The sequence below is a fragment of the Gadus macrocephalus genome, chromosome 18 (genome assembly GCF_031168955.1).
Source record: "Gadus macrocephalus chromosome 18, ASM3116895v1".
Taxonomy (NCBI): domain Eukaryota; kingdom Metazoa; phylum Chordata; class Actinopteri; order Gadiformes; family Gadidae; genus Gadus; species Gadus macrocephalus.
In genome coordinates, this window is record NC_082399.1 from 5,435,678 (window position 1) to 5,451,131 (window position 15,454).

The window sequence follows — 15,454 nt, forward strand, 5'->3', positions numbered from 1 at the left end:
GGAGGGGGTACGACAGGGACGTAGCGCAGAGCTAGATTAGCGTAGCGCCGCGGGGCATATGAAAGAGCAGATCATTGCGTGGGACACCCGGGACCTCGCTGCAGCTAACAGATCTGTGCTCCGTGGGGGGGGGGGGGGGTGGCGGTTGTGAGGGGGGCGCCGCTATCCTTATCTTCATCCTCTAATTGCTTCCCGGTGTCTCAGCAGATGCAGATCCCATCAGGAAGACGAGCGACGCAAGCGGAGCGCGTTCAGGCACAGCACTGAGGGGGGGGGGGGGGGTTGGGGGGGGGGGGGGGGGTTCAGGAGAGACTTTGACATATCAGCATGTTTTTAATATGGAACAGTACACATTATTGGGCTGATAACATGACTCAAACACAGTGTATGACCATTGTAAACAATAAACAGAAAAAGGCAACAGCTCCGACGGGGATCTGCCTCAAAGTGCGCCGACGCTTTCATATTTTTTTTGTTTGTAAATACTCAACATTATCTCTTTTTTTTTTTGTGTAAATCATCTTAATAGATCTTTTTAAATATTTAAGGTTTTTTAACGTTTTTTATCTTTACATAGTCATTTTTCATCAGTAATTCATAGTTATAATATGTACAAACCGGGCCTGGGCGCTTTGGGTCACGTTTTGGGCCAAAAAAATGCCGATAAGTAAGTAAGTAAAGAAGCTGGAGTCTCGGAGAACGACTGATAAGGCAATGTTTCCTTTCTGCATGCCTCGTTGGTCTTAGATGACGGCAGGTCTGGTCTGATTGTGGGGTCTGGGTTCGCGGTGCCGGGTCTAGTCTGGACCAGAGGGGACGGGGAGGGGGTGGGGTGTCCGGGTCTATGTCTGTGTTGAATGTTCTCACCGCTAGCAATAACTTTATTTACAAAGGCTCAGGATAGTCGACATGGTCCACGTAGTCCGTTCCAATTAAATGCTTCCGTATCTTGGGAGGGTTTCGGGCTGGGGGGATCGGGCTGAGGGGTACGGTGGGAGAGGGGTTGAAGGTCACATGTCTTAACTTTTTTTTCACCAGGCCATCCTCGATAACACAAAAAAACAAGAAACGAGCGAAGGGGATCTGTATCAAAACTCTCCGTGCGGATACGTGGATGAGCTGGGAGGACGGGCGAGCTCTCAGAGAGTATGAAAAGAGAGGACTCTTTGCTTCCTTAGTTCATCGTGTCCAAATGTTTCTTTAATTATTCTTTTATTTTTTTTACATGAAGTCATCTTGATGAGATGCCCCCCCCCCCCCCCCCCTCCCCCCATCGAATCCCCCCCGCGTTTACAGACGTCTCTCTTTCCGTTGGCTTAAATCCATCCTCCTCCTCTTCCTCCTCCTCCTCTTCATCTTCATCCTCCTGGGTCCTTCTCTTCTCCTCCGTCATCTCCCCATCCGTCCGTCCGTCCGTCTCCTGCCGTTCCTCCGTCTGACTCCACGAGGGGGGGTGGTGGTGTGGGTGTTGGTGGGGGGGGGGGGGGGGGGGGGGGGTGTTGGTGGGAGGGTGGGGGAGTCGTCTGGGAGGGCGGGGCCCCTACTTCAGCAGCCACTCGTTCACTGCAAGAGAGAGAACAATATATTCACAGCGCGCTCGGCCTTCCTGTTTCATCGTTGCTACGGTAACTCTTTCCCCGTTCCCCGGACGGACACTCTCGGGCGGAAGGGCCTGGATGTCTGTTGTTTTAGAGTTGTGCGTTTTGGCGAGGGATAGGTGTGTAGGTTTGTCTGTCTGTGTGTGTGTGTGTGTGTGTGTCTGTGTCTGTGTCTGTGTGTGAGTGTGTGTGTGTGTGCGCGTGACTGCCCGTGGATGTGTAATTGTGTGTGCCGAATGAGACACACATTTTACCGCAAGCCGTATAAAAAGTGTGCAATAAAGAGGGTGCCTATGGGGCCGTATCGTATAAAGCTGTTGCAATGGGGTCTCCTTCATAGTTCACCTCAACACGGAAATAATGAAGGAGAACATAGTGGCCCCGCTGTATAACGCTACTGTATATAACACGCCACTGCTGTATAATACTAGTGTTTATAACAAGCTACTGCTGTAAAGTACTTCTGTGTATTACAACATACAGATGTATAATACTAATGTATATAACAAGCTACTGCTGTATGACACGACTGTGTGTTACAACATACAGCTATATAATAGTACTCTGTATTAGAACGTACCACTGTATAATACTGTTTATAACAAGCTACTGCTGTAAAATACTAATCTGTATAATACTCCTGCATATAACAAGCAACCGCTGTATAATACTACTGTATATAACAAGCTACTGCCGTATAATACTACTGTATATAACAAGCTACTGCCGTATAATACTACTGTATATAACAAGCTACTGCCGTATAATACTACTGTATATAACAATCTACTGCCGTATAATACTACTGTATATAACAATCTACTGCTGTATAATACTCCTGTGTATTATAACGTACTTCTGTATAATACTACTGTATATAACAAGCTACTGCTGTATAATACTCCTATGTATTATAACGTACTTCTGTATAATACTATTGTATATATACCGAGCTACTGCTGTATAATACTGTAATTACTGCTGTAAAATACTATAATACACTGCTGTACAATACTACTGTGTATTATAATGTACTGCTGTATAATTCGACTGTATTATAACATACTGCTATATAATACTACTGTGTAGTATATCTGTACGAGTATTATAACTATTGTACAATGCTGTGTGTAGCAAGGTTCCGTGTTCCTGCTTATCCCACAGGTGAACATCAGAGAACCGACCAATTAGAAGCCTTTTCACTGCCTTCTGCTAATGCGATGTGGCTCACCTTGAAGGTGTTTACATCCCGACCCGATGAGGCTAATGAAGCAATAGTGCTTTCTTCCATTGTCTTCCTGCACTCTCCGCTGACTCCCAGGAGAAGGAGGTGTGTGTGTGTGTGTGTGTGTGTGTGTGTGTGTGTGTAGACGTGGGCTACCTGCCAGCCTATTAATTGCGCTGAAAGGGGTCTCGGCAGGTCTTTGTGAATCGGTGTGTGTTGTTGTGTCTATGTGTGTGTGTGCGTTTAGAGAGAGAGAGAGAGAGAGAAAAAAAGTAAGAGAGAGAGAGAAAGAGAGAGAGAGAGAAAAAGAAAAAGAGAGGGAGAGAGAGAGAGAGAGAGAGAGAGAGAGAGAGAGAGAGAGAGAGAGAGAGAGAGAGAGAGAGAGAGAGAGAGAGAGAGTTGATAGTAATATGGGTTTGGGTGGTGCAGGTAGTAGTTGTTAGTAATATAGGTTTGGGTGGTGCAGGTAGTAGTTGGTAGAAATATAGGTTTGGGTGGTGCAGGTAGTAGTTGGTAGTAATATAGGTTTGGGTGGTGCAGGTAGTAGTTAGTAGTAATATAGGTTTGGGTGGTGCAGGTAGTAGTTGGTAGTAATATAGGTTTGGGTGGTGCAGGTAGTAGTTGGTAGTAATATAGGTTTGGGTGGTGCAGGTAGTAGTTGGTAGTAATATAGGTTTGGGTGGTGCAGGTAGTAGTTGGTAGTAATATGGGTTTGGGTGGTGCAGGTAGTGGTAGTAATATAGGTTTGGGTGGTGCAGGTAGTAGTTGGTAGTAATATAGGTTTGGGTGGTGCAGGTAGTAGTTGGTAGTAATATAGGTTTGGGTGGTGCAGGTAGTGGTAGTAATATAGGTTTGGGTGGTGCAGGTAGTAGTTGGTAGTAATATAGGTTTGGGTGGTGCAGGTAGTAGTTGGTAGTAATATGGGTTTGGGTGGTGCAGGTAGTAGTTGGTAGTCATATGGGTTTGGGTGGTGCAGGTAGTAGTTGGTAGTAATATAGGTTTGGGTGGTGCAGGTAGTAGTTGGTAGTAATATAGGTTTGGGTGGTGCAGGTAGTGGTAGTAATATAGGTTTGGGTGGTGCAGGTCGTAGTTGGTAGTAATATGGGTTTGGGTGGTGCAGGTAGTAGTTGGTAGTAATATGGGTTTGGGTGGTGCAGGTAGTAGTTGGTAGTCACATGGGTTTGGGTGGTGCAGGTAGTAGTTGGTAGTAATATGGGTTTGGGTGGTGCAGGTCGTAGTTGGTAGTAATATAGGTTTGGGTGGTGCAGGTCGTAGTTGGTAGTAATATAGGTTTGGGTGGTGCAGGTAGTGGTAGTAATATAGGTTTGGGTGGTGCAGGTAGTAGTTGGTAGTAATATGGGTTTGGGTGGTGCAGGTAGTAGTTGGTAGTCATATAGGTTTGGGTGGTGCAGGTAGTAGTTGGTAGTAATATAGGTTTGGGTGGTGCAGGTAGTAGTTGGTAGTAATATAGGTTTGGGTGGTGCAGGTAGTGGTAGTAATATAGGTTTGGGTGGTGCAGGTCGTAGTTGGTAGTAATATGGGTTTGGGTGGTGCAGGTAGTAGTTGGTAGTAATATGGGTTTGGGTGGTGCAGGTAGTAGTTGGTAGTAATATGGGTTTGGGTGGTGCAGGTCGTAGTTGGTAGTAATATAGGTTTGGGTGGTGCAGGTCGTAGTTGGTAGTAATATAGGTTTGGGTGGTGCAGGTAGTGGTAGTAATATAGGTTTGGGTGGTGCAGGTCGTAGTTGGTAGTAATATAGGTTTGGGTGGTGCAGGTCGTAGTTGGTAGTAATATAGGTTTGGGTGGTGCAGGTAGTGGTAGTAATATAGGTTTGGGTGGTGCAGGTCGTAGTTGGTAGTAATATGGGTTTGGGTGGTGCAGGTAGTAGTTGGTAGTAATATAGGTTTGGGTGGTGCAGGTAGTAGTTGGTAGTAATATAGGTTTGGGTGGTGCAGGTCGTAGTTGGTAGTAATATAGGTTTGGGTGGTGCAGGTAGTAGTTGGTAGTAATATGGGTTTGGGTGGTGCAGGTCGTAGTTGGTAGTAATATAGGTTTGGGTGGTGCAGGTCGTAGTTGGTAGTAATATAGGTTTGGGTGGTGCAGGTAGTGGTAGTAATATAGGTTTGGGTGGTGCAGGTAGTAGTTGGTAGTAATATAGGTTTGGGTGGTGCAGGTAGTAGTTGGTAGTAATATAGGTTTGGGTGGTGCAGGTAGTAGTTGGTAGTAATATGGGTTTGGGTGGTGCAGGTAGTAGTTGGTAGTAATATAGGTTTGGGTGGTGCAGGTAGTGGTAGTAATATAGGTTTGGGTGGTGCAGGTAGTAGTTGGTAGTAATATAGGTTTGGGTGGTGCAGGTAGTAGTTGGTAGTAATATGGGTTTGGGTGGTGCAGGTAGTAGTTGGTAGTAATATAGGTTTAGGTGGTGCAGGTAGTAGTTGGTAGTAATATAGGTTTGGGTGGTGCAGGTAGTAGTTGGTAGTAATATAGGTTTGGGTGGTGCAGGTCGTAGTTGGTAGTAATATAGGTTTGGGTGGTGCAGGTAGTAGTTGGTAGTAATATAGGTTTGGGTGGTGCAGGTAGTAGTTGGTAGTAATATGGGTTTGGGTGGTGCAGGTAGTAGTTGGTAGTAATATAGGTTTGGGTGGTGCAGGTAGTAGTTGGTAGTAATATAGGTTTGGGTGGTGCAGGTAGTAGTTGGTAGTAATATGGGTTTGGGTGGTGCAGGTAGTAGTTGGTAGTAATATAGGTTTGGGTGGTGCAGGTAGTAGTTGGTAGTAATATAGGTTTGGGTGGTGCAGGTCGTAGTTGGTAGTAATATAGGTTTGGGTGGTGCAGGTAGTAGTTGGTAGTAATATAGGTTTGGGTGGTGCAGGTAGTAGTTGGTAGTAATATAGGTTTGGGTGGTGCAGGTAGTGGTAGTAATATAGGTTTGGGTGGTGCAGGTAGTAGTTGGTAGTAATATGGGTTTGGATGGTGCAGGTAGTAGTTGGTAGTAATATAGGTTTGGGTGGTGCAGGTAGTGGTAGTAATATAGGTTTGGGTGGTGCAGGTAGTAGTTGGTAGTAATATAGGTTTGGGTGGTGCAGGTAGTAGTTGGTAGTAATATAGGTTTGGGTGGTGCAGGTAGTAGTTGGTAGTAATATGGGTTTGGGTGGTGCAGGTAGTAGTTGGTAGTAATATAGGTTTGGGTGGTGCAGGTAGTAGTTGGTAGTAATATAGGTTTGGGTGGTGCAGGTAGTAGTATGTAGTAATATAGGTTTGGGTGGTGCAGGTAGTAGTTGGTAGTAATATGGGTTTGGGTGGTGCAGGTAGTGGTAGTAATATAGGTTTGGGTGGTGCAGGTAGTAGTTGGTAGTAATATAGGTTTGGGTGGTGCAGGTAGTAGTTGGTAGTAATATAGGTTTGGGTGGTGCAGGTAGTAGTTGGTAGTAATATAGGTTTGGGTGCAGGGGTGTGAATATGGTGTGACAGGTGGTCAGCAGTGTTGGCTCGTGATTGATAGGACTAGGCTTACCGAAAAGGCTTTTATTAATAAATCTGAATTAAAGACCTATTAAGCATCTGTCTCTCTCTCCCACCCTCGCTCCCTCTCTCAGTTCAATTACATTTGCTCTATTGGCATGAATGATGAAAAACTATTGCCAGAGCATTTGACAAACATAACAAAACAACAATAAATAGTTACACATTCCCGAATGATAACATTGACGAACGAATACATTATGAATACCAAACAAGTTTGTAGTCAGAATTAATCTCCAGTAATACGACCAGAATCAATGTATTTAGCAGCATCTGTCCTTCACACAGATATGACCGATTCTGAGATAAGTGAAGTCAAATTAATTAATGACACATTATATATTCAATTAATTAATGATCTTCTTTCCTTGTATTTCTTAGATTGCTCTCTCTCTCTCTCCCTCTTTGTTCATGTAATTAAAACCCTTTGTTTTAATTTTATGCTTGGTAAAGCAAGCGCAATCGTCTTGTTATTTATCTATTGTGGATTAAGAAATAAAAGCGTAATAATCGTTAAAATAGGAAGGGGTGTGGGGGTGAGGGGACAGATCCCAGAGCCTGAAGTATCTTGAAGTGAAGTGTCTTGAAGTGTTAGGTGCCTTACTAAGGGTCACCTCCACTTTTAGTTTAGGAGGAGCCGGGAATCAAACCACCAACCCCTTCGGTTGTCAGATCCACCGCTCTGCCTCCTGATCCACCTCCCCCATAACACAAGGTGTCTCGTGTCGGCTGAGACACAACTAATTGATCGTAGGCGATGCGACTGCCATCAAAATCAGCGGAGAATGTCGAAGGCAAATCTGAACAAAGAAGTTCAGCAGTCGTGAAAAACAGGAACGCAGAGACAAAAAGAGTGTTGTTTTCCCCCCGAGGTATGATGTGAAGTGTTTGGTTTCTGTTCTATAAACATCCAATCAACCCCGTTATATTGGCTAATTGCATCTGCTTTAAATCTTTTAAATGTGTGTGTCTGTGTGTGTGTGTGTTTGTGTGTGTGTGTGTGTGTGAGTCTTAAAAAGTCTTCAAATGAAGAAGAGCCAGCGGCGTTCCAGACTGCTAGGAGGTGTTTGTTCAGCAAACAGCAGGAGAAACTTCTCCAGCAGCAGAGGAACGGGTTTACACATTGATAAGCCAATGGAAAAAAACACTATATATAATGTACGCTGCGCTGCATCACGTATAACCAGCACATTCTCACACATAGGGTTAGGGTTAGTGTAGTAGTGGCAGTGTTGGGGGTAACGCGTTAGAACTAACGCGTTAGAGTACTCTTATTCGTTTTTTTCAGTAACGAGTAACCTAACGCGTTAGTTTTGCGAATTCAGTAATCAGTAACTCGTTAATTTCCAAAATAACCACTCGTTACTTTAAGATTTTCCCTCGATAAGGAAAGTAAAGTCCCGGGTTTTCTGCTTTTAGTCAGATGCTGCTGCCCTGCTCCTTGCATCTCTCTCTCTCGCTCTCTGTGTGTGTGTGTGCGCGCGCACCTGTGTGTGTAAGCTACGTGTGTTACCGCGGCAAGATGGACGAGAAGATAGCCTTAGATTCCTGGAGGTACGCTCATTATTTTGAGTTACAGAGCGAAAAGGACAAGAAGAACATAGTGGTCGTTTTGAGCACCTTCTTCTCCTACGTTTCAACCATTACTTTGGTGATAAATAGGCTAAAGGTAGCCTACGTGATTGTTATGAATGTAGGGCTATAGGGTCACACGAACATTTTCAGTTCTTCAATGTTTTTTTAATGCCATGCACTGTTCTTTTGTGCAACGCATACGGTTAAATTGAGTTAAATTTCCAGTTCTAAAAGGTTGCGTGCCTACCTGTTAAGCACTTTGTTAGGCGCCTGCACTTGTAAAGTGGATAAGCTATGTGTGACGCACTGTTATTTTGTGCGCAGCCAATACGGTAAGCTACTGCCTGTTACCGGAGTAATGTTATTCATGGAAGCTGTTCAAATGATCAAAGGATGAATGCCTGTTAAATAAAACGTGCAATATGATGACTGTCTTTCCTGTTATTATGCTATAGGTTCATGATTGATTCATAAACAGTCAGCACTGTTGGTGCATCTAAAGGAGGATGTGTGTTGTTGTTGCGCTAGGCGGACACGCACGCACCCCAAACGCATTTTAATTGTTGGTAACGCACGAGTACTCTAACGCGTTTCTTTTATTTATAGGTAACGTAGTAACGTAACGGATTACTTTTAATTGATAGTAACAAAGTAACCTAACGGATTACTTTCAAAAGTAACGATACCCAACACTGAGTAGTGGTTAGGGTTAGGGTAGTAGTAGTTAGGGTTAGGCTAGTAGTGGTTAGGGTAGAAGTGGTTAGGGTTAGGGTTACGCACATATTACTGTGGAGGGATTACATTGTAATGAGTTGAAAACCCTGTTGTGCGTCAAATGAAGACGCACAACGACACCCTTTGCGTCAGTAGTTAACGCCAAAAGCCCCAAAAAAGCGTCGATTTTTGACGAACTCGGAGCGAGACTGCGTTGGTATAACAATGTGTTATTAGAGAGAGAGAGAGTATTCATATTAAACTTTTGAATAACTTTTTAAAGTATTTTATATTTGACCTTTAATAAGTCTACAAAGGGTATTCAAATTGTGCATACATCTTTCTTACCCTTTGAACTAGGCTGCTTCGGCAATGTTATGTTTTCCATGCCAAAACATTTTATTCTGAGTTGTGAGGGCTAGCAATAGCTCTGGTTGGTAGCTGTTCTTCGCTAAATGAAGGAAGGAGGGAGCGAGGGTGCGAGGGAGCTAAGGCGTGAGGCAGCGAGGAATCAAGGGAGCAAGGGAGCAAGGGAGCGAGGAGGGAGCGAGGGCTGGCGTAAGCTTGGTTGGTAGTTGTCCCTCACTAAAGGAGGTAAAGGAGGAGGGCAGCGCTACGTTGTCCCGGTGGGTATCTGTACTGTACCTCGGTACTGGAGCTTCTGGACCCTGTTGTTGGGGCAGTCCTTGCCCTGCATGCTGAAGTTGATGTTGGTGCGCATGCAGCGGTGGTTGAGCGGCTGCACCGGGCGCACGTTGTCGCTCATGCTCAGGAAGATCTGAGGCGGCTGGTTCTGGCTCAGCAGACGCAGGGAGTGCATCTGGGAGAGGGAGGGAGAGGGAGAGAGCGAGGTTGGGAGAGAGAGAGAGCGAGAGCGAGAGAGAGAGGTCATTTAATTGATCAATGGTGCCCATCAATGGTCTGATCACCTCCTCACGGTCCTGGTTGCAGCAGGGTGTGTTGTAGCGGTGGGAGGGAGGGAGTGCTGTACAGTTAAAGGCTGCCGTGGGAGGTGATGCTTGGCAGAGGCCAGCTTGGGGGTGATAAATATGTCTGTGTGTGTGGCTGTTTGTGTGTTTGCGTGCATTGTTGTGCATTTGTGTGTGCGTGCATGTGCGTGCGTTCGTGTTAGTCTGTGTGTTTGTATATGTCTGTATGTCGGTGTGTGTGTGTGTGTGTCTGTGTGTGTGTGCATGTGTATCTGTGTGTGTGTGTGTGTGTGTGTGTGTGTGTGTGTGTGTGTGTGTGTCTGCATGTGTGTGGGCCTGTCTGTGTGTCTGTGTCTGTCAGTGTGTGTGCGCGCTGGTCTGTGTTTGTGTGCGTGCGCGCGCCCATGGCGACTCACCTGCATCCGAGTGATGTACACGGGCTTGTTCATCAGGATCCACGTGGCGGTCTCGTAGCAGGGGGGGACGGTCATGGAGCCGTCGTAGGTGATGAAGCTGTTGGTCTCAGGGTAGATCTCCTCCATGTTCAGACCCGTCAGTAAGTAGGCGTCATCTGGGGGGGGGGGGGGGGGGAGAGGAACAGGAGGGAAAGAGTTAGACAGTTTGCAAAGCGGCTCCAAAGGCCCCCCATCTGTTAGCCGCGCCGCATGCAGCTGCCGCGGCGCGAAGCCCCTCCCCCTTTTATGTCCCTCGTTAACGCGTCGTGCTCCCGGCGCCACCACCACCGCCACCTAGCTCAAAACAGTGGGGGAAAGGGGGGCCCAACAAACGCTGTGACGAACCCACCTTCTAACAGGGAGCGCGACGAACCCATTCCCCGCCGCCGTTCCTCGTCTTTCACAAATCATTTACTGAGGCGAACGATGACACACCGCTGGTGTGGGGACGGAACACTACTAAATGAAAGAGTTATTACCTCAACAGCCCCATAGGGAGCGCTGTAATATACAGAGACACCTCCCTCTCCCTTCCCTCCTCTCCCACCCTCCTTTCTCCCCCCTCCCTCTCTTCGTCTCGTTCTCCTCTCTCCATCCTCTCCTGTCTTCTCTCCCTCCCTTCTCCCCCCTCACGCTCTTCGTTTCTCCCTCCTTTAACTCCCTATACTCTCCCGTCATCTCTCCCACCTTTATCGCCCTCCTCCCATGCTTCACCTCTCCCTCCCTCCTCCACCTCCCTCGCTGTCTCTTCCTTTTTCCCTCTCCGTCTCTCTCTACCTCCCTCTCCCTCTCTCTCTCTCCCCCTCCCTCCCTCCCTCTCCTCCCTCCCTCTCCTCCCTCTCTACCTCCCGCCCCCTCCTCCCTCTCCCTCTCTCTCTCCCCATCCCTCCTCCCTCTCTGCACCCTCCCTCCCTCCCTCTCCTCCCTCTCTACCTCCCACTCCCTCTTCCCTCTCTCTCTCCCCCTCCCTCCTCTCTCTCTCCCCCTCCCTCCCTCCCTCTCTGCCCCCTCCCTCTCCTCCCTCTCTACCTCCCGCCCCCTCCTCCCTCTCCCTCTCTCTGCCCCCTTCCTCCTCTCTCTCTCCCCCTCCCTCCTCCCTCTCTGCCCCCTCCCTCCCTCCCTCTCCTCCCTCTCTCTCTCCCCCTCCCTCTCTGCCCCCTCCCTCCCTCCCTCTCCTCCTCCTCTACCTCCCACTCCCTCTCCCTCCCTCCCTCCTCTCTCTCTCCCCCTCCCTCCTCTCTCTCTCCCCCTCCCTCCTCTCTCTCTCCCCCTCCCTCCTCCCTCTCTGCCCCCTCCCTCCCTCCCTCTCCGTCTCTCTCCAGCGGCCCGCTCCGCACTTGAGCGGCGCGTCTTATCGTAGCGCCGCTGACAGACGCTCGGCAATCGTCGACCGTAAACGCATCCCGCCTATCAGCGTGCGGCCCACGCGGTGCTCGATCGCTCGCCGCGGCGCTGACAAGAAAACACCAATCTCACACGTCCACGGTGCAATCCATACTCACTGTGGAGCCGGGCTAATGCCTTCTGACAATTAACTACCCCCCACTGCCATAGAAATATACACACACACACACACACACACACACACACACACACACACACACACACACACACACACACACACACACACACACACACACACACACACACACACACACACACAGGAAAAGGCGAATATACGGTGGCAGCTCATCCAAGGAGGCAATTATATATATATATTTTACATATGTGTGTGTGCGCACCCAGGCACGACAGCAAAGTGTGTGTGCGAGTGTGAGTCCGTGAACATGTGAGGGGCTGTTTTGACAGCTGTCAGAACCCATCCTCCGTCCTCTAGAGGGACTCCTCCCTCCTCACGCCCTCCTCTCTCGCCTCCGTCTGCGTCTCGCTCCTCCGGGAGCCCTCCCACCACCAGAGGTCAGTGTGTTTATTCCATCCCTCTCTCCCCCCCTGCCATTAATCCAATTATTGGCTTCTTCTTCCACGATGGCCCGGGGGTTGAACTCAGAGCACAAAGGAACTGCTGCTCACTTGATCTACTACAGCAGAGCCTGCTATCTGTTGCCGGGGGAGACCCTCAGGAGAAGGAGTGAGAGGAGGAGGGCTACTGACTGATGCCTCTACCCCTCAACCCGCCCCCCTTCACCCCACACCCCCCCACCTCTAATGGGGCTTACTGAAGAATCCACAAGAAAGTGCCTCAAATTCTACTTTTTACTTTAGTCTCCAGGTACGGGAATGTGTGTTACACATGTTGAACACGTGTGTTATGTGGGGTCAACATGCGTCGGTCTGACGTACATGGAACACATACATTGTAATGAAAATGTTTGTTACAGATATTGAACAAGTGATTTACATGTGTTGCTGTGGTGAACATGTGTGTTACATATGTTGTAAATGTGTGTTCCAAATGTTAAGTAGGTCAGGTTCAGAATGCATTGATGTCTAAAATCTGGTTGCGAATATAAAAAAACCCATCAATGCATGAAGCTTTGGAACTGCGAAAGCACGGGTGGTGAGCTGGGAATGCTTCACTTACTTTTATACGTTATTCTTGTGATGGTGTCTCTGTTCAACATTCGATTCAGGAACGAGTTGGATGTTTCAGCAATCTGAGTAGTAAACAGACGGCGGGAGCGTGCGAGAGAGAGAGAGAGAGAGAGAGAGAGAGAGAGAGAGAGAGGAGAGAGAGAGAGAGAGAGAGAGAGAGAGAGAGAGAGAGAGAGAGTCAGACAATGATCAGGTCCGAATGAAAGAAGAACTCGAAAAACATCGTCAGGACAACCTTGAATCAAAAGAGGAACCCGACCATATGGATCCGTACACAACTCGTGCAACGGTTTTGTATGTGGGGCGGCCAACCTGCAGAAAGGACGAGCTGAAAGCGGGAGAATAACGTCCCTGAACAAAACATACGGACGGACGGCGTGTCCATCGGAGGAGAACGCAGCCCCACACCGAGGTGGTTGTAACACACTGTTCTCATGGGCCTTCAAGCAGTAGGCGAGGTGTAGATTGTTAGTAGAGTTGTTAGCGTGTAGAGTGTTAGCTCTACTCCACCACCACCCCCGTCCTGCCTAGAAGATATCCTGAACCCCCTCACCCCTCACCGCCCCCACTCCCACTGGCCCGTCGCCCCCCCTTTCGGTACCTAGTTGTTTTATGGGGCATGGCTGCTAATGTTGGTGGATGCAACAAGGATTTGTAAAAGTAAGAGTTGTTAAATTAAAGAAGGGGACTGTGGATGAGTGCTCCGGTCTATTTAGCTGGTGGGACGTTGCTCATTACCGCATGTCTGTTCCAACGGCGCAGAATAACCTGGCAAAGCAGGCTGGAAGTGTTTGAGGGATTACTACATTCATTTTTTTTGGAGTGCAACCAGTGGGTGGGTGAGCGGGCTGTTTCTGTCTGTGACTTTTTTCCTTGTTTTTTTTGTATCTTCCGTGCCAGCATTATTCTAAATGCAGCTCTGAGCCTGGCTGTGCCTGGCAGGCATTATCACATTGATTTTTCATCTGAAAGCTCTCTGCCGGAACTTCTGTGCATGAGCATTTCTACAAGATCCTCTCTAAAGCTAAATCATCGTGGCTGTCTTCTGTGCAGGAGTGTAGCGACGCTCGTGTCACACTTCGCCGGCGATTACCTGCCTTATTGTCGTTCCGACGCAGGACATGATTTGCTCCAAAACTTTACCTTCTTACTTTGAAAACAAACTGCCTTAAAATGTGTACGCTTTTGAACATACTTGAATGCATGGATGCATGAATGGGTTCAGTGTGGAGCAGGGAGGTGAGACAAAGTGGTCCAAGGAGGTGAGACAGTAGGGAGGTGAGACAGTAGGGAGGTGAGACAGTAGAGAACAGGGAGGTGAGACAGTATGGGAGGTGGGACAAAGTGGTCCAAGGAGGTGAGACAGTATGGGAGGGGAGACAGTAGAGAACAGGGAGGGGAGACAGAAGAGAACAGGGAGGTGAGACAGAAGAGAACAGGGAGGTGAGACAGTAGAGAACAGGGAGGGGAGACAGTAGGGAGGTGAGACAGAAGAGAACAGGGAGGTGAGACAGTAGAGAACAGGGAGGGGAGACAGTAGGGAGGTGAGACAGAAGAGAACAGGGAGGTGAGACAGTAGAGAACAGGGAGGTGAGACAATAGAGAACAGGGAGACAGTAGAGAACAGGGAGGTGAGACAGTAGAGAACAGGGAGGTGAGACAGTAGAGAACAGGGAGGTGAGACAGTAGGGAGGTGCGATAGAACACAGGGAGGTGAAACAGAGAGTACATGTAGGTGAGACAGCAGGGAGGTGAGACAGAAGGGAGGTGAGCCCGTAGAGCACAGGGAGGTGAGACAGAAGGGAGGTGAGACAGCAGGGAGGTGAGACAGAAGGGAGGTGAGACAGAAGGGAGGTGAGACAGAAGCGAGGTGAGCCTGTAGAGTCCAGGGAGGTGAGACAGCAGAGTCCAGGGAGGGCGTTCTGAGAGGTTTTGCGGGTTTCTTGAGGTGAGAAGGCACACTCCTGTACTGATGAGCGTTGCTAGGCGATGAGCCAGGTTCATGGAGTCTGATTATATGTATGAGGTTGGGGGGGGGGGGGGGGGGGTCTTCACTTTGACGCAGGAATGAAATGAGGCCTTTGGACGGCCCCTCAGACACCACAGAGGGGTACGATGCAATTTCAGCAGCTACTTTTAGCGTGTTCCTCGCTGCGCGGACAGACAGACACGTCTTGAGTGACTCATGCCCCTTCCCGCGTCATGATTGGATTTTTAATTGTTTCCTGAGCCGCTGTTTTGCTCACGGCGTGGATCACAAACGCCGGCATCGCGGAGAGACACGGGGAGACGGCTGTGACCCCTGAAGACACAGGGTCATTGAGCTTCTACCTTGTTGTTGTTTTGTTTCTGGTTTTCCCTGAGATGCTGCCAGCGCAAAAAATAAATAATGAACAATAGCATGTTAATGTAATTAAGGGGGCTTCTATTAATTATATTTGACAATTATCTCAACGCAGTTCAAGCTGGCTTGCTGGGAAAACTTTTCCAGTGACATGAAAGGTCTCTGTGACTTTGGACTGCTGCTAGCTTATGTCTTTATCATTTAACTTTATCTCAATGAGTTCTGCGGAACAATACGTTAGCCCGAGGCCCTGGAACATCAGTCCTGTAATCCTTCTTACTTTGTGTTGTGCACATTTAACTAGGTCACGCAAATGTGCAGCCCATATTATACTACAGTAGGAACCTTTGAACGCCGTTGCACACATACGCGCATATCTTCGGCTCACAAGATGTCCCTTTGAACGAAAGCTTGCTTTATTAAAAGTATGTCTAGGCACATATAGGAAAAAACACACACACATACATATACATTTATATATAATAGTCACATGCATACAATATATGTATATATACGTGAATGCATACATACTTACATAT

At 47.9% G+C, this 15,454-nt stretch overlaps 1 protein-coding gene across 1 annotated transcript in view; it reads right to left on the minus strand.

The window, feature by feature from the left end:
* Positions 1-459: 459 nt before the first annotated feature.
* ca10a (carbonic anhydrase Xa) overlaps positions 460-15,454 on the minus strand; it is a 101,399-nt gene continuing 86,404 nt past the window's right edge. The window contains exons 7-10 of the mRNA XM_060036620.1: positions 12,561-12,633; positions 9,980-10,134; positions 9,280-9,454; positions 460-1,563 (exon numbers count right to left, since the gene is read on the minus strand). Coding sequence (XP_059892603.1) covers positions 1,541-1,563; positions 9,280-9,454; positions 9,980-10,134; positions 12,561-12,633 — 426 coding nt within the window. The 3' untranslated portion in view covers positions 460-1,540. The remainder of the gene's footprint in view (positions 1,564-9,279; positions 9,455-9,979; positions 10,135-12,560; positions 12,634-15,454) is intronic.